At 35.1% G+C, this 25,691-nt stretch overlaps 1 protein-coding gene across 1 annotated transcript in view; it reads left to right on the top strand.

The window, feature by feature from the left end:
• The window catches only part of LOC133081386 (disintegrin and metalloproteinase domain-containing protein 5-like), a 159,307-nt gene that overhangs the window by 54,567 nt on the left and 79,049 nt on the right, over positions 1 to 25,691 (top strand). The window contains exons 11-13 of the mRNA XM_061177481.1: positions 2,010 to 2,146; positions 5,952 to 6,135; positions 9,051 to 9,146. Coding sequence (XP_061033464.1) covers positions 2,010 to 2,146; positions 5,952 to 6,135; positions 9,051 to 9,146 — 417 coding nt within the window. The remainder of the gene's footprint in view (positions 1 to 2,009; positions 2,147 to 5,951; positions 6,136 to 9,050; positions 9,147 to 25,691) is intronic.

Below are 25,691 nucleotides of genomic sequence, written 5' to 3'. Positions count from 1 at the left end.
CAATTGAACCAGCTATCTGGGACCTATTGGGGACAATGAAAGTTATATTGAATGCCTTTTCCAATAGAGTGGCATTGTATCTTCTGAGAAACGAAATGTGTTCCTTGGTTACTATTAATATTGTCTGTAACTATGAAGGGAATGAAGTGTGTCCTGGCAAGAGCTTCTATTTGGTCCTAAGAACTGCTTTTGATCAAAAGCTGGGGTGCAGGAAGGAGGGATTGCTTGAGTTCAAGCAGTCTTCCAGTAAACAAAATTACTCTCTACCCTCTGAAGGTGGACTGAAGTGTCTGATGCGTCCGCTGATTGTTGTTTTCTACCTCTTAGCGGCTGTGGTTGAACAACAAGCAACCCAGGGCAATATGTGGGATGGAAACGTAGAAACATCTTCATGGGTCAGTTACATCTTCTCCTCTGAACTGCTCTTTACTTGCCACTCCCTCACAATACCGTCTTGCTCTTGGTCCATCAAGTACCAACAACTTTTAAAAAAATACTATTTTTAGAACATACTAGAACATACTAGAAATACTAGTTTTAGGTTCACAGCACCATTGAGAGGAAGGTGCATAGATTATCAATGTATCCCTTGCCCCTACACATGCGTAACCTTCTTCGTTATCACCATCACTCACCAGAGGGGTATACTTATTGCAATTGATAAACGTACATTGACCCATTAAAAATCACCCAAAGTTCATAATTTGCCTTAGGGTTCAATCTTGGTGGTGTACTTTCTACGGATTTGGTCAAATAATGATATGTATCCATCATTATGGTATCATACACAGTATTTTCACTGCCTTAAAAATCCTCTGTGCTCTCTGCCAATTAATTTCTCCCCTCCCCACCTGCAGCCGTGGATCTTTTGTCTCCATAGCTTTTTTCCCAGAATGTCATATAGTTGGAGTCATACAGTACATAGTCTCTGCAGGTTGGCTTCTCTCGCTTAGTAATATGCATTTAAATTTCCTCCGTGTCTTTTCATGACCTTGTAGCTCATTTCTTTCTAGTGCTGAATAATATTCTATTGTCTGAAACATGCCACAGTTTATCTGTTCACTTGCTGAAGGACATCATGGATGCTTGTAAGTTTTGACAGTTATGAATAAAGCTGCTATAAACATCTATGCAGATACTAGAAATGTTTCAAAGGAAAACAGCAATACCTATTGAGGGTGTATTAGTTATCTATTGCTATGTAACTGATTGTACCAAACCTTAGCACATGGAAACAACACAGTTCTGTGGGTCAGGAATCTAGGAGCAGCTTAGTGGGTGAAAACAAGATGTCAACTAGGGCTGTAATTATCTCAAGGTTCAACACAGAGGGGATTTGCTTCCAAGCTCAGTCATGTGACTATTGGAAGACCTCAGAAAAAGTTTCCAAGCTCACTCATGAGGGCCTCTCCACAGGTCTACTTCATGACATAGTAGCTACCTTCCCCCAGAGCGAATGAGAGAGAGAGACATAGAATCCAAGAAGTCAGTCTTTTAATAACTTATCTTGGAAATGATGACCCATCACTTCTGCTATATTCAGTTAATTAGAAGCAAGTCAGTAATTACGTCCAGCCTACACTCAATGGAGTGGGGATACACAGGAACATAAATACCAGGAGGCAGGGATCGTTGGGACCCATTTTAGAGACTGTATGCTACAAAGAGAATGTAGGATTGATTATTAAAATAAAAGATTAAAAGCATCTTGTTTAAAATAATTCAAAGAAGCAATACAGTGTGGTGTTTAAACTCTTAGATTTGCTAAGATAGCTGGTATTGTCATTATGTAATAGTATCTTGAAATTAAACTGTAGTGTTACTCATCCATCCGTGTTTAATAATATTTACATAACTCTAGTACAATTATGTCTACCTAAGTATCTTGGATGCATTAATGAATTTTAAAAATGAGTTTTATGTACAAATTTTTGATTATAGTAAGTAACTTTTTATAACTGAATAGGATTCTTAGCTAACTATTTTTCTTTTATTTTCCTTATATTTAGTATTCAGAGGGTTTATCCTTGGAGTCATATGCTCTCAGTATTGTGCAGTTGCTTGGCCTTAATATGGGAATGAGTTATGATAATACTGAGACCTGCCATTGTTCAGGAGATGTTTGCACAATGTCACCAAAAGCTGTGTAAGATAATTTTCTTTATTAAACACACAGTATACTTAAAAATTTTTTTTTGATTAGGGACTTTATATTTCTATTAACCAAACTGAATTAATTGACAATTATAGAATACTATAGCCTACACTAGGATACGCATTCTTTTCAAGTACAGATGGAACACACACCAAAATAGACCCAGCACTCCCCCAGGCCTCTCCATGCCTGGGGACATTCTCTTCCTCCTTCCTACCTTCCAGAGTCTGGCTTGTATTTTTCTCTGCTGGCTAGATTGAAGGTACCCTCTGGGGACAAGCCATATGAATGGTGTGATTTTAGTGATTCTATTTAAAGTTAAATGCCTTAATACTGGCATTATACAATATAAGGATGAACAGTACAATTCAAGTTAAAAATTTATCTTTTTTTAATTTAGAAAGACATCAAGTCACAAATAAGTAAAACTATGCCCCACTGAGAGAGAGACTACTGAAGAAGAAGGCTTTTTAAGAATTTTAGTATCATTGATAATACTTTCCCCCTACTTTACAAACAATTTTGAAATCAGGTAGTACAAGTCCCCAAGTTTTTTCATCCTTTCCCAAATTGTTTTGGTTATTCTAAGTCCTTTGTAGTTTCATATACATTTTATTATCAAATTTCCAATTTTTATGAAAACTCCTGTTGAGAGTTTTAAAAATTGAAGTATAGTTTATTTACAGCATTATGTTAGTTCCAGGTATACAGCATAGTGATTCAGTATATTTACAGATTATACTCCATTATAAGTTATTACAAGATAATGGCTATAATTCCCTGTGCTATATATATATACTGTATCCTTGTTGCTTATCTGTTTTATACATAGTAGTTTATATCTCTTAATGCCCTACTCCTAACTTGCTCCTCCCCTCCTCCCTCTCCCCTTTGGTAACCCCTTGTTTGTTTTCTATATCTGTGAGTCTACTTCTGTTTTGCATATGTGTTCTTTTGTATTATTTTTTAGTTACCACATATAAGCAATACCATATGGTATTTGTCTTTCTTTATTTGACTTACTTCACTTAGTATGACAAATACCATACAGTATTTGTCTTTCTCTGTTTGACTTACTTCACTTAGTATGATAGTCTCTAGATCCATCCTTGTTGCTGCAAATGGAAGAATTTCGTTCATTTTTATGGCTGAGTAATATTCCATACCATATCTTTTTTATCCATTCCTCTGCGGATGGGCACTTGGGTTGCTTCCATATCTTGGGTATTATAAATAGTCAATTTTGGGAGAGTTACCATCTTAACAATACTGAGTCTTTTGATTCTTGAATCTGGTATATGTCTTCATTTATTTAGGTCTTTAATTTTCCCCAGCAATGTATGGTATTTTACAGTTTACAGGTCTTGTACTTGTTTTGTTATATTTATTCTTAAACATTTTATTCTTTTTTGCTATTTTGAAAAGAACTGTTTTCTCTTAATTTCATTTTCAGAGTGCTCATTGCTAGTACATAGAAATATAATTTATATAATTTTTGTATATTGACTTTGTGTGCTGCAAACTTCCTAAACTCAATAGAAATCCCAGGAGATTTTATTTGTTGATTACTTAAGATTTTCTGTAAACAAGATCTTGTTGTTCATGAATAAGAACAGTTTTATGTTTTCCTCTCCATCTATTTGTGTGTAATTCCTTTTTCTTGCTTAACTGCACTTGAAATAAATTCAGCCCAATGTGAATCGATTTGGTGAGAGTGGGTACCCTTGCCTTGTTCCCAATCTTAGCTATAGTTTTTTTTTTTTTTAATAAATGTCTTCTCTTCTAAAACAGTATCTTTTATTCCCTGTAAATTGTGTTGTTTTATTTTTCTTCATCATTCCAATAACTATCTGACTTATTTCATATATCTATTTCCTGATGTTCATACTTTTTGCCCCTAGCAGGCACTTGGTCTACATTTCACTACACACCAGTTGCCTAGAAGAGTGCTCAGTAAATGTTTCCAATAATGACCTTTTAGCTCAGTATTCTTATTATTTCATTTTGTCCTGTGATGACTGAATCTATATTATCCCAAATTTCTGTGAAGGCACAAAGTAGATAATAACTAAGTTACTTCTTCTCTGTGTGAAATTGTTTCTCAGAGGAATATTCTTTCATCATCTTTTTGAGTGTTGTATTTGTATACACTATAAAAAATCAACTTTTGAGGTATGATTTGTCCACAATAAAATTCATACACTTTAAACTTTAAGTGTACGAGTTTATGACTCTTGATAAATATATATAAATTACTGAACCACAGTGTCAATCAGGCTATGCAACATTTCCATTTCCACAGAAAGTTCTTTTGTGATCCTTGGCTATCCTTTTTACCTTCCACCCTGCCCCAGTCAACAGCTGATCTGATTTCTATCACTACATTTAGTTTTACTGGCTCTAGAACATTATGTAAATTGGATGATATGCACTCTCTTTTGAGTGTTCACTCTATAAGGCTGTAATTTCTCTGAATTATTTAAACATTTTTCTTTAATTAATTGAATATATTTGTAATGGTTCATTTCAAGTATTTGTGTGCCAAATCTAACACCTGGGCCATCTCAGTGTTGCTTACTATTGACTGCTTTTTTATTGACTATGGTTTACATTTTCTTATTTCTTTGTATGATTATTATAAGTAGTAGCATATTGGATATTGTTGATAGTACAATAGAAAGCCTAGATTCTCATTACCTTCCTCTGAAAAGCATTGATTCTTTTTCTACCAGGCAATTCAATTATTGGGTAATCATTTTAAATTTTATGTGCTTGGTTTTATACTTCGTTAACATGAGTCTATAGAAAACTCAAGGCATTTCCAAACCCCTCTAAAATGGCAGGCCTGAACTTCCAAACTTGGTTTCCTCTGGGGATGTTGTCAGGGCTTGAGTTTAGGCTCTAACTGTTAGGACTGATACAGAGTAGATTTTAGTATAGGGCAGAGGTCAGCCAACAATGATCCATAGGCTAAATTTGGCTGCCTGCCTGTTTTGTAAATTAATTTTATAGGCTTACTGTTTTACATGTTCTTCATGGCTGCTTTTGCACTACAGTGGCAGAGTTGAGTAGCTGCAACAGAGCATATGGTATATAAGCCTATAATATTTACTGTGCGGCCCTTCACAGAAAAGTTTGTCAGCTACTGGTCTAGGGCATAGTCTTTACTCTTAAATTGTATTCTTTCTAGTGTTTTAGTTGGATGCTGATATATTAGCAAACTACTAACAACCTTCTCACTCCGTCAGGATAGGTATTCCTCTTGTCCCTCCCATGGTATAAATCAAACAACAGATTCTTGTTTGAAAAATGCCTAATTACAGAGAGCAAAAGATCTAAAATATACTTTTAAAGATAATACAGACATGTTCATATTGGTATTTACAGAAAAAATACAAAAATGATATTAAATAAATAAAAAGTATATTAAATACTGAGGCCAAAAATTTTAAATTCAGTTGTTTGGCACTAAGAAGGTAAATAGAGTAACACAGTTCCTATGTTTAAACAATTAATAAAGATTTTAGGATAGGTAAGTAATTGGTCTTCTTTAAAACAGGATAAATGGCAAAAGATTTTGGAATTTTTTTTTCATTATAAGAATTTTCTTGGTGAAATTTAAAAAGTGTGTTAAAAATGTTAGTATTTTTGAAATACTTTTATATTTTTAAAAGTGTGCTTATTGTTATCCATGAGAATAATGCTCTTTAAATCTCTCTTCAAAACATCATACATTAGGAGAAATGTAGAGTTATACAGCAATAATTTTTGTCATACCCTTTTTTTTATATTTTAGGCTATCTGGGGGTATAAAGGATTTTAGCACTTGTAGCTTGGATGACTTTAAATATTTTGCTGCACATTCTGGCCTTGAATGTCTTCATAAAATCCTTCCTGATGGGCCAGTTTACAAACAGAGGAAGATGTGTGGCAATGGAGTGTTGGAATTGGGTGAAGAATGTGATTGCGGCACTTTACAGGTTAGTGGAAATTTTTTCAAAAATATTCTTTATTTCCCATATATGTGAGTACGAGGTGGAAAAGAGGACCTTGTCTTTTAGAAAAATAATTTTGAAAAATACCTTCTTTGGGGAAGATGGAAACCTTTAAGTTTCCTAATTTTGCCATTTTTTGAAGTGGGGAGCAAACATCCTTTAGTTAATAGTTGTCTTCAGATATTGCCCTCCTAAATTCTTTAGTGTATGCATCAGCTCTAATCTTATAATTAGTGACCACAGAGTGTATAAGGAGTTGAAGAAATATGCCTTTAACAACAAGCAGTAACAAAAAGACAAGAACATCTAAAGACTATAGACTATATAGCAAAATGCATCGTTTACTATTATACGGAAAAAAAGTTTTATATTGGCAGGTTATGTTTCCCTTCAACACTGCAGTGGATGCTCCTGCCATTGCAGTAAGGGAAGATAAAGAAACACAAAGAAGCACACAATGAAACTGCAGTAAGGCAAGAAAAAGAAACACACAGTGAATGGAAAGGAAGATTAAAACTGTCTTTAATCAAATTCAACTTGGCCACGTGATTGGAAAATCCTAAACAATCTACCCCCAAAGTCTGCTAAAGCTAATTAATGAATGCATGTGAACCCAAATTCCATGGATTTCTATGTATAAACAATGAACAAATGGAAAATGAACTAAAATGTACAATTCCATATACATTGTTTCAAAAACATGAAATAGAGATAAATTTAACAGAATACATGCAAGACCTGTACAATGAAAACTTACATTGCTCAGAGAAATGAAAGAAGATTGAAAGGGAGACATATCCCACTTTCATGGATTGGAAGACACAATATTGCTAAGATGTCAGCTCTATATCAACACTCCACACAATCCCAATCCAAACCCCACCATCGTTCTGTGGAAATTGACAAGCTGATACTATAATATATATGGAAATGCAAAGGACCTAGAATAGACAAAGCAATTAAAAAGAAAAAAGGTGGAGCACATACACTAATTTTCTGTAAATTTCAAAATTTTCTATAAAGCTGAAATAATCAAGATAATGTGGTATTGGCCAAAGCATAAATATATCCCTTAATGAAGCAGTATAGAGAATCCAAATATAAAATATTTATAAGATCAGTTGATTCTCTGCCAATCAGAGATGTTAAGGCAGTTCAATGGGTGAAGAAAACCTTTCCAACAAAGGTATTGTATGAACTAGATATCCACGTACATAAAAAGAAAACTTTGACATCTCACCATACACAAAAATTAACTTGAAATGGATCAAAGACCTAAATATAAAAGCGAAAATCCTAAAGCTTTTAGAGTAAAACACAGGAGACAGTCTTTTTGACTCTGTGATAGGCAGAACTTTCTTAGATAAGGCAAATAAGAATGAGGTTTTAAAGAAAAATGTGTAAGTTGTACTTAATCAAATTTAGAAACTTTCTTTTAGGCTCTGTTAAGAAAAATAAAATGATAGACTCTAAAATGGGAGAAAATATTTACAATTTATATATGTTCAAACATATATATGTGTGTATATATATATATATATATATATATGTATATATATATATATATATATAAATATATTCAAAAGCCAATTCAAAGGACTTTTATTCAAATACATCAAAAGACAAGAATTATGGTTTCTGGTCTGACATGTGAGAAGTTTAGAAGTCACCACTTAGTCCTTACAACAAGTAAAAAGCTAACCAACTTGGAAAAGAAACAGCTCTTCTTGCATCCATCAGAGAAGTGAGGTCACAGAGCAAACCACTGCCCCACAAACTGGAAAAACCAACAGGTGAATGCAGAGAATCACAACTTACTAGAGTAGCAACGCACAAGCTAAAACCTTTTGGGAACCAGCATCTGGGTAGGAAAACCTGAACTGTAATTGACAAATTTCTGGAGTCTCAGTGTGTAGAACTCTGATAGTTTAAAACTCCAGGGGAACCCGATCATAGGAAGGGCCCCACACTTTTATGAGTTTTACCTACAGAAACTTGAACTGGTTGTCACAGTGAATACTGGAGAGAAGTCTAATGCTTCTGGCAGAGGGAGGGGAAAAGGAACCATTTTGAAATAGCCAGAGCATTCTATTCTTAGGAAAGTCTGCCCTTACAAATGGAGTTGTATTGAAAAAGAAAAAAAACCCAAACTAGAATAACCAAACATTTGATTAAGAGAGACAGTAAGAAAAAAAGCTAACAAAGGAATATTTAAACTTTGAGTACATTAATACACGAGTCAATAGATGAAATAAATAACCTTTTTAAAGTATAATATTGCTGCCTGTGGTGAAGCTGTTCATTGAAAATACCAATTAAAAATACCAGTAAGAAAAAGCACAACACCAGGAAACTCAAACTTCTAATATTGGTAAATTACAGAGTTTAAAACACACTTGGAAAAGTTGATTGAAGGCACTGAATCTTGTAAAATACAAGTACGTATGGGGCCAGCATCACAGTGAAATCTGGACAGACCAGACTGGCTTCTGGGACCACTGTTCTGGGGGCAGAAGTTTGGGGGTTTGCCATTTCAGACAGAGAAGCTGAGAGTCTGCATGCTGACAGTGTGTAAATAGATTTATTATGAAAGCAAGGATATAGGAAAAATTTAGAAGAGAATGGTAGCTAACAAGACATCTAATAACTATTTCCTCTAAGTTTTTGGCTCCACAGTAGTATGTTAATATTGTTCAGATTATATGAAATGTAGTGAAATGACACATTTCTTTTACAACCTACTGGCTGAGATGTTGATTTCAGTAAGTCTCATGTAAAGAGTGGGATTACTGAAACTGGTTTTTAAGAAATGCTTATACTTCGTAAATAAATTCTGTATTGCAGTTTTATTTGATTGTACCTAATCATGCATGATTGAGTAACAAAGCATTTGTTTCCAGAATTGTACACATCCAGACTGCTGTGATCCTAGAACATGTACAAAGAAAAAAAATAAAATATGTGGTTCGGGGGAATGCTGCACACGAGACTGCAAGGTAGGAGGCAATCTGTATTTTATATGTTAGCATTAAATTTCTTTTTTTAAAAAAATTTATTTATTTATTTATTATTTTTGGCTGTGTTGGGTCTTTGTTGCTGTATGCGGGCTTTCTTAGTTGCGGCGAGTGGGGGCTACTCTTCATTGCGGTGTGCAGGCTTCTCATTGCAGTGGCTTCACTTGTTGTGTAGAACGGGCTCTAGGCGCACGGGCTTCAGTAGTTGTGGCACACGGGCTCAGTAGTTGTGGCTCACGGGCTCTAGAGCACAGGCTCAGTAGTTGTGGCGCACGGGCTTAGTTGCTCCGTGGCATGTGGGATCTCCCTGGACCAGGGCTCGAACCTGTGTCCTCTGAATTGACAGGCAGATTCTTTTTTTTTTTTTTTAATTTATTTATCTATTTTTGGCTTCATTGGGTCTTTGTTGCTGCGCACGGGGTTTCTCTAGTTGTGTCGAGCAGGGGCTACTCTTTGTTGCGGTGTGTGGGCTTCTCATTGCGGTGGGTTCTCTTGTTGTGGAGTGCAGGCTCTAGGTGCGTGGGCTTCAGTAGTTGTGGCTTGCAGGCTCTAGAGCACGGGCTCAGTCGTGGTGCACGGGCTTAGTTGCTCCACAACATGTGGGATCTTCCTGGACCAGGGCTCGAACCCGTGTCCCCTGCATTGGCAGGCGGATTCCTAACCACTGCGCCACCAGGGAAGTCCCAGCATTAAATTTCTTGAAATACTTGTTCCAAGGAGATGGAAAACATGTCACTACTCTATGCAGTCCTTCCCATCTTATTATATGCAAGCAGCATTGGAGCCCCTGTCACACTTCAGTCCACTCTGTAATCTGTCATTTCTAGGACTCTCCTGTACATAATGCCTGATGCTTCTCTCTCCTGACTTGACTTCCCATTCCTATACCACATTAGAAATCTTTCCTGTACCCATTGGGATTTCTCTACGATCAACATACACCTTGGGCAACCTTCTTAAGTTCTTATTTTATAAGACCATACTTAACATAGGGACAGGAAGTTAGATTAGTTCTTTTTTTTTGGCTAACTTCTCTTTACTGTCTTCTGGTAAAAATCCTCTGTACCTTCACAATTCATTCAGTTACTGTTACAACCATTCAGATCCTTTTAATGAAAGCATTTAACGAACCCCTGAAAATTGCCCAACACCCAGCACAATCCATTGGAACCCTAAGGAGAAAGAAACAAACTCTTGAACAAAGGTAAATGGCACATATTCTTAAGACGGGAGGAAGAGCATGATTTAATCTTTAAAAAAATTTTCCCCAGGTTTATTGATATAATCAACATACAATTCTTTAGTTTAAGATGTACAACATAATGATTTGCTCTAAGTATGTATTGTGAAATGATGACCACAGTAAGGTTAGTTAACACATCCACCACTTCATATACTGAGAACATTTAAGATTTACTATCTTAGCAACTTTTAAGTATATAATAACATTATTGTTAATTACAGTCACCATGCAGTACGTTAGATCCCCAGATTTTTTTCATTTTATAGCTGAAAATTTGTACCCTTAACCTACATCTTCCCATTTTCCTCACCTAGCACCCTCTGGCAACCACCAATCTACTCTCTGCTTTGAGGAGTTTGGCTTTTTTACATTTCACATGTGAGATTATACAGTATTTCTCTTTCTCTTGTTTGACTTATTTCAATTAGCATAATGTCCTCCAGGTTCCTACATGTTGTCGCAAATGGCAAGATTTCCTTATTTTTCATGGCTGAATATTATTCCACACTACATTTCTTGTAATACATTAATCTGTTGCTCGACACTTAGGTCATTTCCATATCTAGGCTATTGTGAGTAATGCTGCGATGAACATGGGGGTGCACCTGGCTCTTCAAGACACTGGTGTTATATCCTTCAGATAGATATCCTGGATCAAAGTAGTTCTATTTTTAATTGAGAAACCTCCATATAGTTTCCCATAGTGACTGTAACAATTTACATTCCCTCCAATAGTGTGCCAGGGTTCCCTTTTCTCCACATCCTTGTAAACACTTGCTATTTGTTGCCTTTTTGACTATAGCCATTCTGACAGGTGTGAGGTGATATCTCATTGTGATTTTGATTTGCATTTCCCTGATTAGTGATGTTGAACATCTTTTCATGTGCCTGTTGGCCATCTGTGTGTCTTCTTTTGAAAGATGCCTATTCAGGCTCTCTGTCCATTTCAAAATCAAGTTGTCCATCCACGTCTCTACAAATGACCCCATTTCGTTCCTTTTTATGGCTCATTAATATTCCATTGTATATATGTACCACATCTTCTTTATCCATTCATCTGTCGATGGGCATTTAGGTTGCTCCCATGACCTGGCTATTGTAAGTAGTGCCACAGTGAACCTTGGGGTGCATGTGTCTTTTTGAGTTATGGTTTTTCTGGGTATATACCCAGTAGTGGGATCGCTGGGTCATATGATAATTCCAGTTTTAGTTTTTTAAGGAACCTCTATACTGTCCTCCATAGTGGCTGTATCAATTTACATTCCCACCAACAGTGCAAGAGGATTCCCTTTTCTCCACACCCTCTCCAGCATTTATTATTTGTAGATTTTTTGATGATGGCCATTCTGACCAGTAGAGACTGTCATACAGAGTGAAGTAAGTCAGAAAGAGAAAAACAAATATCATATATTCATGCATATATGTGGAATCTAGAAAAATGGTACAGATGAACCTATTTGCAAGGCAGAAATAGAGACACAGAAGTAGAGAAGAAACGTATGGACACCAAGGGGTGAAAATGGGGGGGTGGGATGAATTGGGAGATTGGGATTGACATATGTACACTAATATGTATAAAATAGATAACTAATGAGAACCTGCTGTATAACAGGGAACTCCACTTCGCTGTACAGTAGAAACTAACACAACATTGTAAAACAGCTATACCGCAATAAAAATTTTTTTAAATTTTAAAATAAAAATTAAATTTAAAAAAAGGGAAAAAAATAAAATCAAGTTGTTTGTTCTGTTTGCTTGTTTTTTTAATATTGAGTCATATGAGTTCATTATATATTTTGGATATTAACCCCTTAACAAACATATTTGCAAATATCTTCTCCCATTCAGTAGGTTGCCTTTTTGTTTTCTTGATGGTTTCCTTCATTGTGCAAAAGATTTTGTTTGAATGAGTCCCATTTCTTTATTTTTGTTTTTTATACCCTTGCCTGAGGAGACAGATCCAATAAAAATATTGCTAAATTCAAAGTCAAAGAGTGTACTGCTTACGTTTTCTTCTAGGAGTTTTATGGTTTCTGGTCTTGCATTTAGGTCTTTAATCCATTTTGAGTTTATTCTTGTATATGATGTGATATACACACATCATATACAAAAATTTCATTCTTTTAGATGGAGGTGTCCAGTTTTCCCAACATGACTTATTAAAGAGACTGTCGTTTCACCATTGTATATTTTCTTGCCTCCTTTGTCATAGATTAATTGACCATATGTGTATGATTTATTTCTGAGCTCTCTATTCTGTTCCATTGATTTATAACTGTTTTTGTGTCAGTAGCATACTGTTTTGATTACTGTAGCTTTGTAAAATAGTCAGAAGTCAGGGAGTGTGATAACTCTAGTTCTTTTTTTCTCAAGATTGCTTTGGCTGCTAGGTGTCTTTTGTGGTTCCATACACATTTTAGAATTCTTTGTTCTAGTTCTGAGAAAAATGTCATGAGTATTTTGCTAGGGATTGCATTCAATCTGTAGATTGCTTTGGGTAGTACAGTCATTTTAACATTAATTCTTCCAATCCATGAACATGGTATATCTGTCCATTTATTTGTATGTATTCATCAATGTCTTATAGTTTTCAGAGTATAGTCTTTCACTTCCTTTATTCTTAGGTATTTATTCTTAGGTATTTATTCTTTTTCATGTGATTGTAGATGAGATTTTTGTGTATGTCTTTAGCTCTGAAGTGAGTCTCTTATAGGTAGCTTATAGATGGGTCTTGGTTTTTTTTTTATCCAGTCAGCCTTTTGATTGCAGCATTTAGTCCTTTGACATTTAAAGGGGTTATTGATAGCTATGTACTTATTGATATTTTGTTTCTTGCTTTCTGGTTGTTTCTGTAATTCTTCTCTTTTCTTTCTCTTTTAGTTTCTTCCCTTGCAGTTTGATGATTTTCTTTAGTGTTCTATATGGGTTCCTTTCTCTCTAATTTTTGTATATCTATTGTAGTTTTTGATTTGGGTTACCATGGGGTTCATATATGTTGACCTATAGCTACACCTACTTGTTTTAAACTGATAGTCATTTAAATTCAAACACATTCTAAAAGATCTACATTTTTTACCCCCCCCACATACATTTTGTGTTTTTGATGTCATATTTTACATCTTCATGACTATCCCTTATATGTTTATTGTAGCTATAGTTGATTTTTACAATTTTTGTCTTTTAACCTTGATACTAGATTATTTAAGTGGTTGATCCACTGCCTTAACTATATATTTGCCTTTACCAGGGAGATTTTTCACTTCCTATATTTTCTTATTTCTTGTTGTAGCCTTTTATTTTTCACTTAAAGAAGATCCTTTAACATTTCTTGTAAGGTTGGTTTAGTAGTGATGAACTCTTTTCATTTTTGCTTGTCTTGAAAAAGCTTTATCTCTTTCTCAATTCAGAATGATAACCTTGCAGGGTAGAATATTCTAGGTTGTAGATTTTTTTTTTTCTTTCAGCACTTTAAATATATCATACCACTCTCTTCTGTGGTGACAAGTTTCTTTAGAAAAATAAGCTAAGAGCCTTATTTGGCTTCCCTTGTATGTGACTTTGTCTCTTGCAGCCTTTACAATTTTCTCTTTATCTTTAACTCTTGCTATTTTAATTATGATAATTCTTAATGTGGGTCTCTTTGGGTTCATCTTGTTTGGGATTCTCTGTGATTCCTTTACCTGGATATCTGTTTCCTTCTTTAGGTTAGGGAAGTTTTCAGCCATAATTTCATCATATAAAGTCTAAAAGTTAAATTTATTCCCAAGTAATATAGTGTTTTTGATACTATTATAAGTGGGATTTAAAATTTTTCTTTTTCATACACTTTGTTAAAAATAGATAGAAATGAAAATGATTTTAGTAGTTTGATTTTGTATCCTGCAACTTTACTGAATTTGTGTATCAGTTCTAATGGATTTTTTTGTGGTTCTTTAGGATTTTCTGTATATAAGATCATGTCATGTGAAAACAGCGACAATTTTACTTCTTCCTTTCTGATTTGAGTGCCTTTTATTTCTTTTTCTTGCCTAATTGCTTTGGCTACAACTTCCAGTACTGTGCTGAATAGGAGTGGTGATAGTGGATACCTCCGTTTGTTCATGATCTTAGAGGAAAAGATTTCAGCTTTTCACTATTGAGTATAATGTTAGCTAAAGTTTGTCATATATAGCTTTTATTATGTTGAGATATGCTCTTTCTATACCCAATTTTTTGAGTGTTTATCATGAAAGGGTGTTGAACTTTGTCAAATGTTTTTTTCTGCATCTCTTCAGATTATATGAATTTTACTCTTAATTTTATTAATGGGGTGTATTGCATTTATTGATACCTGTGTGTTGAATCATTCTTGCATCTAAGGTATAAATCCCACTTGACCATGGTGTTTGATCCTTTTAATATGCTGTTGAATTTGGTGTGCTAGCATTTTCTTTAGAATGTTTTTCATCTGTATTCTCCAGGGATATTGGCCTGCAATTTTCTTTTCTTCTGGTGTCCTTATCTGTCTTTAGTACTGGGGTAATGCTGGCCTTGTAAAACGAGTTTGGAAGTATTCCCTCTTTTTTAATTTTTTGGAAGAGTTTGAGAAGGATTAGTATTATATTCTTCTTTAAATATTTCATAGAATTCACCTGTGAAACCATCTGGTCCTGGGCTTTTCTTAGGAGGTTTTAAAAACAAATTTAGTCTCTATAGTTGTGATTAGTCAGTTCAAGTTTTCCATTTCTTCATGATTCAGTCTTGGTAGGTTGTGTGTTTCTTGGAACGTATCCATTTCTTCTAGGTCACACACTTTGTCAGCATATAATTCTTCATAGTAGCTTCTTATGATCCTTTGTATTTCTACAGTATCAGATTTAGTGTCGCTTCTTTCATTCATAATTTTATTTTATTGAGGCTTGTCTTTTTTTTTTTTAAAGTCTTTTGTGTGTGTGTGTGTGTGTGCGTGTGTTTAATTATTAGCACCTTTAATTATTATTTATTTATTTATTTTTTGGCTGTGTTGGGTCTTCGTTTCTGCGCGAGGGCTTCCTCTAGTTGCGGCAAGCGGGGGCCACTCTTCATCGCGGTGCGCGGGCCTCTCACTATCGTGGCCTCTCTTGTTGTGGAGCACAGGCTCCAGATGCGCAGGCTCAGTAGTTGTGGCTCATGGGCCTAGTTGCTCCACGGCATGTGGGATCTTCCCAGACCAGGGCTCGAACCCGTGTCCCCTGCATCGGCAGGCAGACTCTCAACCACTGCGCCACCAGGGAAGCCCGAGGCTTGTCTTTTTTTTACTTGGTTAGTCTAACTAATGTTTTGCCATTTTGGATTTCAAAAATCCAACTCCTAGTTTTATTGATCTTCTCTATTTTCTTTTTAGTCTCTATTTCATTTATTTCCCCTCTAATCTTTGTTCTTTTCTACCTTTTACTAACTTTGGGTTTACTTTTTTCCTCCTTTTCTTATTCCTTTAGGTGTAATGTTGGGTTGTTTATTTGAGATATTTCCTTTTTTTAATGTGGACATTTATTGCTATAAACCTAACTCTTATAACTGATTTTGCGGCATCTCATATATTTTGGTATATTGTTTTTTTGTTTTTGTCTATTTCAGGATTCTTTTTGATGTTTCTTTTATTTCTCCTTGATCTATTGGTTGTTCAGGAGTGTGATGTTTAATTCTGCATTTTCTGAATTTTCCACTTTTTCCTCTTTTATTGGTTTCTAGTTTCATAACATTGTAAAATACACAAAATATTATTTCAGTCTTAAGTTTCTTATAACTTATCTGTGACCACCATATATCCTATTGTAGAGAATGATACATGTGCTTTTGAGAAGAATTTGTATTTTTTTCCATTGGAAATAATGTCCTATATATGTCTCAAGGTCCATTTGATCTATAATGTTATTCAGGTCTGCTATTTTCTTACTGACTTTCTTTCTGGTTGATTTATCCAATGTTAAAAGTAGGGTATTGAAGTCCCCTTCTGTTATTGTATTGTTTTCTACTTTTCCCTTCAGTCTGTCAATACTTGCTTAAAGTTTTTAGGTGCTCCAATATTTGGTGCATGTATAGTTACAAGTGTTATATTCTCTTGATGGATTGATCCCTTTATCATTTTATAATGACCTTCTTTGTCTTTTGTGACTGATTTGACTGAAAGTCTATTTTGTCTAATATAAGTGCAGTAAACCCTGCTTTCTTTTGGTTAGCATTTACATGGAATATGTTTTTCTTCCTTTCACTTTCAGCTTAGGCATATTCTTAAAGCTAAATTGAGTTTCTTGACTGTTGAATCTTTTTTTTTTTTCTCTATCCATTTTCCACTCTGTATATTTTGATTGGAGAATTTAATCTGTTTACATTTAAAGTAATTATTGATAGGTAAGGACTTTCTATTGCCATCTTGTTAGTTGTTTTCTGTTTTTTAAAGTTCCTTTTTCTTTTCCGTCTTCCTTTTTGATTTATTTTATGTAGTGATATATTTTAATTTGTGTATCTATTATAGATTACCTCTTTGTGAATACCATGATGCTTACAAAGATATTTTATAGATATAACAGTATATTTTAAGCTGCTAATAACAACCCATCTTCTATAAATACAAAAGCTTTGCATTTTTAATTCTCCTCCTCCTATATTTTATGCATTTAATATCACACTTTGTATTTTTTATATTGTGAATCCATTAAAAAATTATTATAACTATGTTTATTTCATAATACTTTTGTAGTAGAGATAAATGTGATTTGTCATGATTACAGTATTAGGATATTCTGAATTTGACTATATATTTACATTTACCAGTGAGTTTTACACTTTTATATATTTTCATGACTTAGTGTCCTCTTATAATTTGATGAACTCCTTGTTGGATTTCTTATAAGCAGGTCTGGAGGTGATGAACCCCCTTACCTTTTATTTGTCTGGAATTGTCTTTATCTCTCCTTAATTTTTGAAGGGCACTTTGCCTTGTATAGTTTTCTTGGTTGGCAATTTTTTCTTTTAGTATTTTGAATGTTTCATCCCCCTCCATCCTGGTTTGCAACATTTCTGCAAGAGAAATCCACTGATAACCTTATGGATTCCTTTATATGTAATGAGTAATTTTTATCTTGCTGCTTCAAAACTTTTCTTTTGACTTTTAACATTTTGGTTATAATTTGTCTTAGGGGAATATATTTTGGGTTTTTCTTGTTTGGAGACCTTTTAGCCTTCTGTTCCTAGCTGTCCGTATGTCTCCCAAGATTTGGGAAGTTTTCAGCTATTATTTCTTTAAAAATCTTTCTGCTCCTTTCTCTCTGTTTTCCCCTTCAGGAGCTCTCATGATATGAATGTTCATTTGCTTGATAAGCTACCATAATTCAGGTAGGTGTTCTTTACTTTTTTATTATTTTTGGTTGTTGTTGTTTCTCTACTGGATAATTGGAAATAAACAATATTCAGGTTCACTTACTGTTGCTTCTGCATGATTGATTCTGCTTTTGAAGTCTTTTATTAAATTTTTATTTTTATTATTGTTTTCTTCAACTCTACAATTTCTGTTTGGTTCTTTTTGATGGTTACACTTTCTTTATTCCTCCATTTTGCTCTTGCAGTTTTTTCAATTTCCTCTGGTTATCTACCTGTGTTCTCTTACATTTCTTCATCAAGGTTCTTTAAGGTGATTATTTTAAAATCTTTCCACAAATTAAAGCCCAGATTTAGATAGCTTCCCTGGTGAATATTATCAAACATTTAAAGAAGAAACAATAACAATACACCACAATCTCGCCCAGAAAATATAAGAGAAAGGGATACTTTAAAACTCATTTTAAGTCTTTCCTGGTGGTGCAGTGGTTAAGAATCCACCTGCCAATGCGGGGGACATGGGTTTGAGCACTGGTCTGGGAAGATCCCACCTGCTGCGGAGCAGCTAAGCCTGTGCACCACAACTACTGAGCCTGTGCTCTAGAGCCTGTGAGCCACAACTACTGAGCCTGTGTGCCACAACTACTGAAGCCCATGCACCTAGAGCCCGTGCTCCACAACAGAGAGTAGTCCCTGCTCACTGCAACTAGAGAAAGCCCACACGCAGCAACAAAGACCCAATGCAGCCAAAAATAAATAAATAAAATAAATAAATTTATTTTAAAAAAATAAATAAGAAAAATAACTCATTTTAAAGGACAGTATTACCCTGACACCAAACCAGATGAAAGCCTCACAGGGAGACTATAGACCAATATTCCTCATGAATGTCAATGCAAAAACCCTTTTAAAATTACAAACAGAATCCAGAAACATGAAAAGAATGCCACCATGACCAAGAGGGATTTATTTCAGTAATGCACGTTTGCTTAATTAATGTAGCACACCATATTATTTAAATAAAGGAAAAGAAAATACATGATCATCTCAAAAGATTCAGTAAAAGGATATAACAGATGTAATAACCACTCATTTATAAAATTATCCACAAATTATAAATAGGGAGAAACTTAATCTGATACAGGTCATCTATGAAATACCTACAGCTAACATCATACTAATAACAAAATTTTGAGTACTTTCCCCCTAAAATCAGACACAGAGCAAGAAGGTGTAGGCTCTCATCACCTCTATTAAATGCTGTACTAGAGACTGTAGAGAGTACAGTCAGGTAAGAAAAAGAAATAAAAGTCGTCCAATTTGGAGGGAGGAAGTACACCTCTCTCTGCAGATGACATGATCCTGCATGTATGTAATGATCCTAAGGAATTCATCAAAAATAGCTTTGAAAACAAATGAGTTTATAAAAGTCACAAGATACACAGTCGCTATACAAAAATGAATTGAATTTCTATGTAATCGCAGTGAACAATCTTAAAATGAAATTAGAAAAACAATTCCATTCACAGTAGCATAAGAATACTCTTAATAAAAGAAATGCAGAACAGATTCACTTAACACATTTTTGAGGAAAAGAAAAAATCTAAGTTAAGTTGGAATATTCCATGTGAATGGATTGGAAGACTCAGAATTGTTAAGATGGCAATTTTTTCCTTTCTCGGAGGTCTCCAGTAGTATCTCTAGGTTTAATGAATCAGTAGAGAACTCACAGTACTCAGCATATAGCTTACTCGTGACTATGATTTATTAAAGCCAAAGGACACAAAGAAAAATCAGCAAAGGCTATCTTTCCATTTACTTGTTCTTCATCATGGATTTCCTTCATCAATGTTTTATAATTTTCAGTGTGCAGATCTTATATATCCTTAATAAAAATTATTCCTAAGCATTTTATTCTTTTTGATGCTATTGTAAATAGGATTTTTTCTTAATTTGTTTTGTAGATAGCTCATTTTTACATTTAAAGAAACACAACTATCTTTATATGTTGATTTTGTATCTTGCAACTTTAAATAATTAAGTTATTATTTTTAACAGTTTTTTTGGTGAAGTCTTTAACCTTTTCTATATATAGCATAATGTCATCTGCAAACAGAGACAATTTGACTTCTTTCCTTCCAATTTGGATGTCTTTTATTTCTTTTTTCTTGCCTCATTGCTCTGGCTAGGACTTCCAGTACTAAGTTGAACAGGAGTAGTGAGAGAGGGCATCCTTGGCTTGTTAGCTATGGGATTGTCATATATGGCCTTTATTATGTTGAGGTGCATTCCTTCCTATAGCTAAGTTGATAGTCTTTCATCATGAAAAATATATTAAATTTTGGCAAATGCTTTTGCTGTATCTGTTGAGATGATCATGTTATTTTTATCCTTCATTCTGTTAATGTAGTGTATTGCATTTATTGACGTGGGTATGTTCAACCATCCTTGCATCCTAGGGCTAAATCTCATTTGATGATGGTGTATTAACATTTTAATGTGCCGTTGAACTTGGTTTGCTAGTATTTTGTTGAGGATTTTTGCATCTATGTTCATCAGGCTGTTCATCAGGTCAAAACTACATTGGCATATAGTTTTCTTTTCTTGTGGTGTCTTTGTCTGACTTTGGCCTGAGGGTAATTCTGGCCTTGTAAAATAAGTTTGAAAGTGTTTTTTCCTCTTCAATTTTTGGAAGAGATTAAGAAGGATTGGCCTTAATTTTTCCTTAAATGTTTGATAGAATTCAACTGTGAAGCCATCTGATCCTGGGCTTTTCTTTTTTGGGAGGTTTTTGATAACTGACTCAGTCTCTTTGCTCATTATTGGTTTGTTCAGATTTCCTATTTCTTCATGATTCAATCTTGGAAGATCATTTCTAGGTTTCTTCTAGTTTATAAAATTTGTTTGTTTATAATTGTAGTCTCTTATAATCCCTTGTATTTCTGTGCTATCTGTTATAATGCCACCTCTTTCATTTATAATTTATATGAATTGTCTCTTTTATTTTTCTCAGTTAGCCTAGCTAAAAGTTTGCCAATTTTATCTTTTCAAAAACCCAGCTCTTAGTTTTTGTGACTTTTTAAAATTGTTTTTCAAATCTCTATTTCACTTATTTCTGCTCTAATATATATTATTACCTTCCTTCTGCTAACTTTGAGCTTAGTTGTTTCTTCTTTTTCTAGTTCCTTGAAGTGTTAGGTAGGTTAGGTTGTTTGTCTGAGATCATTTTTTGAATATAGGTGTTTATTATTATGAAAGTTCCACTCAGAAATAAATTTCCTGCATCCCTTGGGTTTTGGAGTGTTGTTATTTCCAGTTTTCATTTGTCTCAAAATATTTTTGCTTCCTTTTAATTTCTACATTGACACATTGTTTTTTTCAGTAGTGTATTGTTTAATTTTCATAAATTTGTAAAATTTCAAGTTTTCTTTCATTGTGGTTGGAAAAGATGCTTGATATGATTTCAGTCTTTTTAAATTTGTTACGACTTGTTTTTGGCCTATGCTGTATCTTGGGGAATGTTCTATGTGCACTTGAGGAGAATATATATTCTGCTGCTATTGGATGGAACATTCTGTGTATGTTTGTTAGGTCCATTAGGTCTATAATGTTATTCAAGTCCATTGTTTTCTTATGGATTTTTCTGTTATGGATGATCTAACCAATATTGAAAGTGTGGTAATGAAGTCACCTATTATTATTACTGTATTTGTGACTGTTTCTTCAGTTCTGTTAATGTTTGCTTTGTATATTTAGGTATTCTAAGGTTGGGTGCATATGTATTTATAATTGTTATAAATATTGTTTATTTAAAGTCTTAAAGTCTATGTTATCTGATATAAATGTGCCCTCCCTGCTCTCTCTGATTGCCATTTGCATGAACTACTTTTTTCCATCCCTTCACTTTCAGTTTATGTGTATCCTGAAGGCTTAAATGAGTTTCTTATAGGCAGCATATAGTTGAATTTTGTTTCTTATTCATTCAACTACTCTATGTCTTTTGATTGTTGAATATAGTTCATTTACTTTCAAAGTAATTATTGATAAGGAAGGATTTGCTATTGCCATAGTGTTGTTTTCTGTTTGTTTTGTAGTTCTTTTGTCCCATTTTTCCTCTCTCACAGTCTTACTTTGTGATTTTTTTTTTGTGCTGCTATGCTTTGATTCATTTCTCTTTGTATTTTGTGTTTTGACTAAAAGTATTTTCTTTGTGATTTTCACAAGGCTTACACAAAACATTTTATAGTCATAACAGCCTATTTAAGCTGATAATATCTTCAATTTCATACAAAAACTCTAAGCTTTTACTTCTCTCCCCCCACATTTCATGCTATTAGTCGTATTTTAACATTTAAAAATATTGTGTATCCATGAACAAATTGTTGCAGCTACAGTTATTTTTAATGCTTTTGTCTTTTAACTTTTATACCAGAGTTTAAAGTGATTTACATACCACCATATTATGTATAGTATTGGAGTATCTGAATTTTATTCAATACTTACTTTTGCCAGTGGTTTTTATCCTTTCATATGTTTTCATGATTCTATTTGGCATCTTTTCATTTTGACCTGAAGAACCTTCTTTAAAGAGCCTTTTTTTTTTTCGTAAGACAGGTCTAGCGGTGATGAACTTCCTCAGCATTTGTCTTTCTGGGAAAGTCTTATCTCGTCTTCATTTCTGAAGGACAGCTTTACCAGGTATAGTATTCTTGGTTGGCAGATTTTTTTCTTTGAAAATATCCTCCCACTTTCTGTACTGCAAGGTTTCTGCTGAGTAGTCTTACAGTCTTATGTGCATTCCCTTGTGATAAGTTTCTTTCCTCTTCTGTCAGTATTTCTTTATTAAGTAAGCTTTCTGCCCTTTCTCTTTGCTCCTTCTGAGATTCCCATATGCATAGGTTGTTTCTTTTGACAATGTTCCATATATACCATAGAATTTATTCTTTTTTTTCTTTGTTCTTCCAACTGGATAATTTCAAATAATTGTCTTTGAATTCACTGTTTCTTCTGCTTGATCAACTGTGCTTTTGCAGCTTTTTATATGAAAATTTTCAGTTCAGTCATTTCATTCTTCAGATCCAAAATTTACTTGGTTCTTAAAAAAAAATTTCTCTCTTTGTTAGATGTCTCATTTTGTGCATGTATTGTTTTCCTGGTTTTTATTTATTTGCCTATCTATTCTCTCTTATAGTTCACTGAACTTATGATGATTATCTTTAATTTTTTTTGTCAGGCAATTTGTGCATCTTCATTTCTTTGGGGTCTTCCACAGAGATATATTTCGGTCCTTTGGTGGTGTCTTGTTTCCTTGATTCTTTATGTTCCTTGATGCCTTGCATTGCTGTCTTCACATTTGAAGAAGTTGCCATCTCCTCCAGTGTTTACTAACTGGCCTTGGGAGAGAAAGAAGTCAGGCACCAGTCAGCCCAACTAGAGTTCTGAGGGTCTCACAGACCTTTTCTATGGGTGTGTATACTCCACTCCTCTTATTCCCTCATGGTGGGAAAGTTTAGGATTGTATGCTTTCTCTCAGTCTTGCAAAGCCAGTATGAATGTGGAAAGCCTCCTATTTGTTTTCCTTAAGGCTGTGCCCTGAAGTGTTCAAAGTTTTGCACCTTCCCCCAGTTCAGCAGAGTCCAGCCAGCTGCTAATATACATGTGTCCTCCGCAGCATTCTGCACCCTGTTGGAGGGTCACATGCACCATCTGCTGGAGAGTGTGGGTGCTGGCTATACGGGTGTGTGTGGAGTGCTGGAGGTGTTCTCTGGCTAGTTGTGGGTGTCCTCAGGTAAGGCATCCTATTGGTTCACATGGAGGGCTCTTGCAGGAGCCTGCGAGCCAGTTATTAGGATACATGGCTTGTTGCTGTGATCCATACACTGTTGCTGTGAGCACCCATCCCTTTTCCCTACTCCTACATGTCTCCAGACTGCCAATCCACTCAGTGTTCTGGGTCGGGGAAGACAAAAGTGGGCCTCGTGGCCAGTGTCTCACAAGGCTGCGGAAACCAGGCTCCTTACATCACTTTCACTTTCTCCTCTTGGAGAATTCACAGGCCACCTTGGAGAAGGGGGTGATGTGGGTCAAGAGAAACTGTTGTTCTTACCCACTTCAATGCATCTACTCTCAGATGTTTTTACTCCAAAAGGGGACTGGAACCTTTTTGTTGGATTCCTGGACTCCCATAAAGGTATTCTTATCCATGGTATTTGTTTCTGTGTGAGTATGCAGCCTGGAATCTCCTATTCTCCCACCTTACTGATGCCACTCTCCTCTTCTTTCCCATTATTGGACATAGTATAGGATTAGTTATTGATATTAATGGTAACTTTAAAAATTAACCAACCTGGGGACCTTCAAGATGGTGGAGGAGTAAGACGTGGAGATCACCTTTCTCCCCACAAATACATAAAAAATACATCTACATGTGGAACACCTCCTACAGGACACCTACTGAACGCTGGCAGAAGACCTCAGACTTCCCAAAAGGAAAGAAAATCCCCACGTACCTGGCCATGTGCCTAAGAGGGTCTTGGTGCTCCGGCTTGGTGTCAACCTGAGCCTCTGAGGTGGGAGAGCTGAGTTCAGGACATTGGACCACCAGAGACCTCCTGGTCCCACGTAATATCAATCGGCAAGAGCTCTCCCAGAGATCTCCGTCTCAATGCTAAGACACAGCTCCACCCAACGGCCAGCAAGCTCCACTGCTGGATGCCCCATGCCAGACAACTAGCAAGACAGGAACACAACCCCACCCATTAGCAGAGAGGCTGCCTAAAATCATACTAAGTTCATAGATACCCCAAAACACACCACCGGACACAGCCCTACCCACCAGAAAAACAAGATCCAGCCCCACCCACCAGAACACAGGTACCAGTCCCCTCCACTAGGAAGCCTACAAAACCCACTAAACCAACTTCACCCACTGGGGCAGACACCAAAAACAATGGGAACTACAAACCTGCAGCCTGCGAAAAGGAGACCCAAACACAGTAAGTTAAACAAAATGAGAAGACAGAGAAATATGCAGCAGATGAAGGAGCAAGGTAAAACCCCACCAGACCAAACAAATGAAGAGGAAATAGGAAGTCTACCTGAAAAAGAATTCAGAGTAATGATAGTAAAGGTGATCCAAAATCTTGGAAATAGAATGGTGAAAGTACAAGAAACATTTCACAAGGACCTAGGAGAGCTAAAGAGCAAACAAACAATGATGAACAACACAATAAATAAAATTTAAAATTCTCTAGAAGGAATCAGTAGCAGAATAACTGAGGCAGAAGACTGGATAAGTGACCTGGAAGATAAAATAGTGGAAATAATTACCGCAGAGTAGAATGAAGAAAAAAGAATGAAAAGAATTGAGGACAGTTTCAGAGACCTCTGGGACAACATTAAATGCACCAACATTCAAATTATAGGGGTCCCAAGAGAAGAAGAGAAGAAGAAAGGGTCTGAGAAAATATTTGGAGAGATTATAGTTGAAAACTTCCCTAACATGAGAAAGGAAGCCATCAATCAAGTCCAGGAAAGGCAGAGAGTCCCATACAGGATAAATCCAAGGAGAAACACGCCAAGACACGTATTAATCAAACTATCAAACATTAAATACAAAGAAAAAATATTAAAAGCAGCAAGGGAAAAGCAACAAATAACATACAAGGGAATCCCCATAAGGTTAACAGCTCATCTTTCAGCAGAAATTCTGCAAGCCAGAAGGGAGTGGCAGGACATATTTAAAGTGATGAAAGGGAAAAACCTACAACCAAGATTACTCTACCCAGCAAGGATCTCATTCAGATTCGATGGAGAAATTAAAACCTTTACAGACAATCAAAAGCTGAGAGAGTTCAGCACCACCAAACCAGCTTTACAACAAATGTTAAAGGAACTTCTCTAGGCAAGAAACACAAGAGAAGGAAAAGACCTACAAAAACAAACTGAAA

Source organism: Eubalaena glacialis, chromosome 20 (assembly GCF_028564815.1).
Source record: "Eubalaena glacialis isolate mEubGla1 chromosome 20, mEubGla1.1.hap2.+ XY, whole genome shotgun sequence".
In the NCBI taxonomy this organism is placed as follows: domain Eukaryota; kingdom Metazoa; phylum Chordata; class Mammalia; order Artiodactyla; family Balaenidae; genus Eubalaena; species Eubalaena glacialis.
Note: the sequence above shows the minus strand (reverse complement) of the source record. Positions and strands in the feature narration are given on the sequence as shown.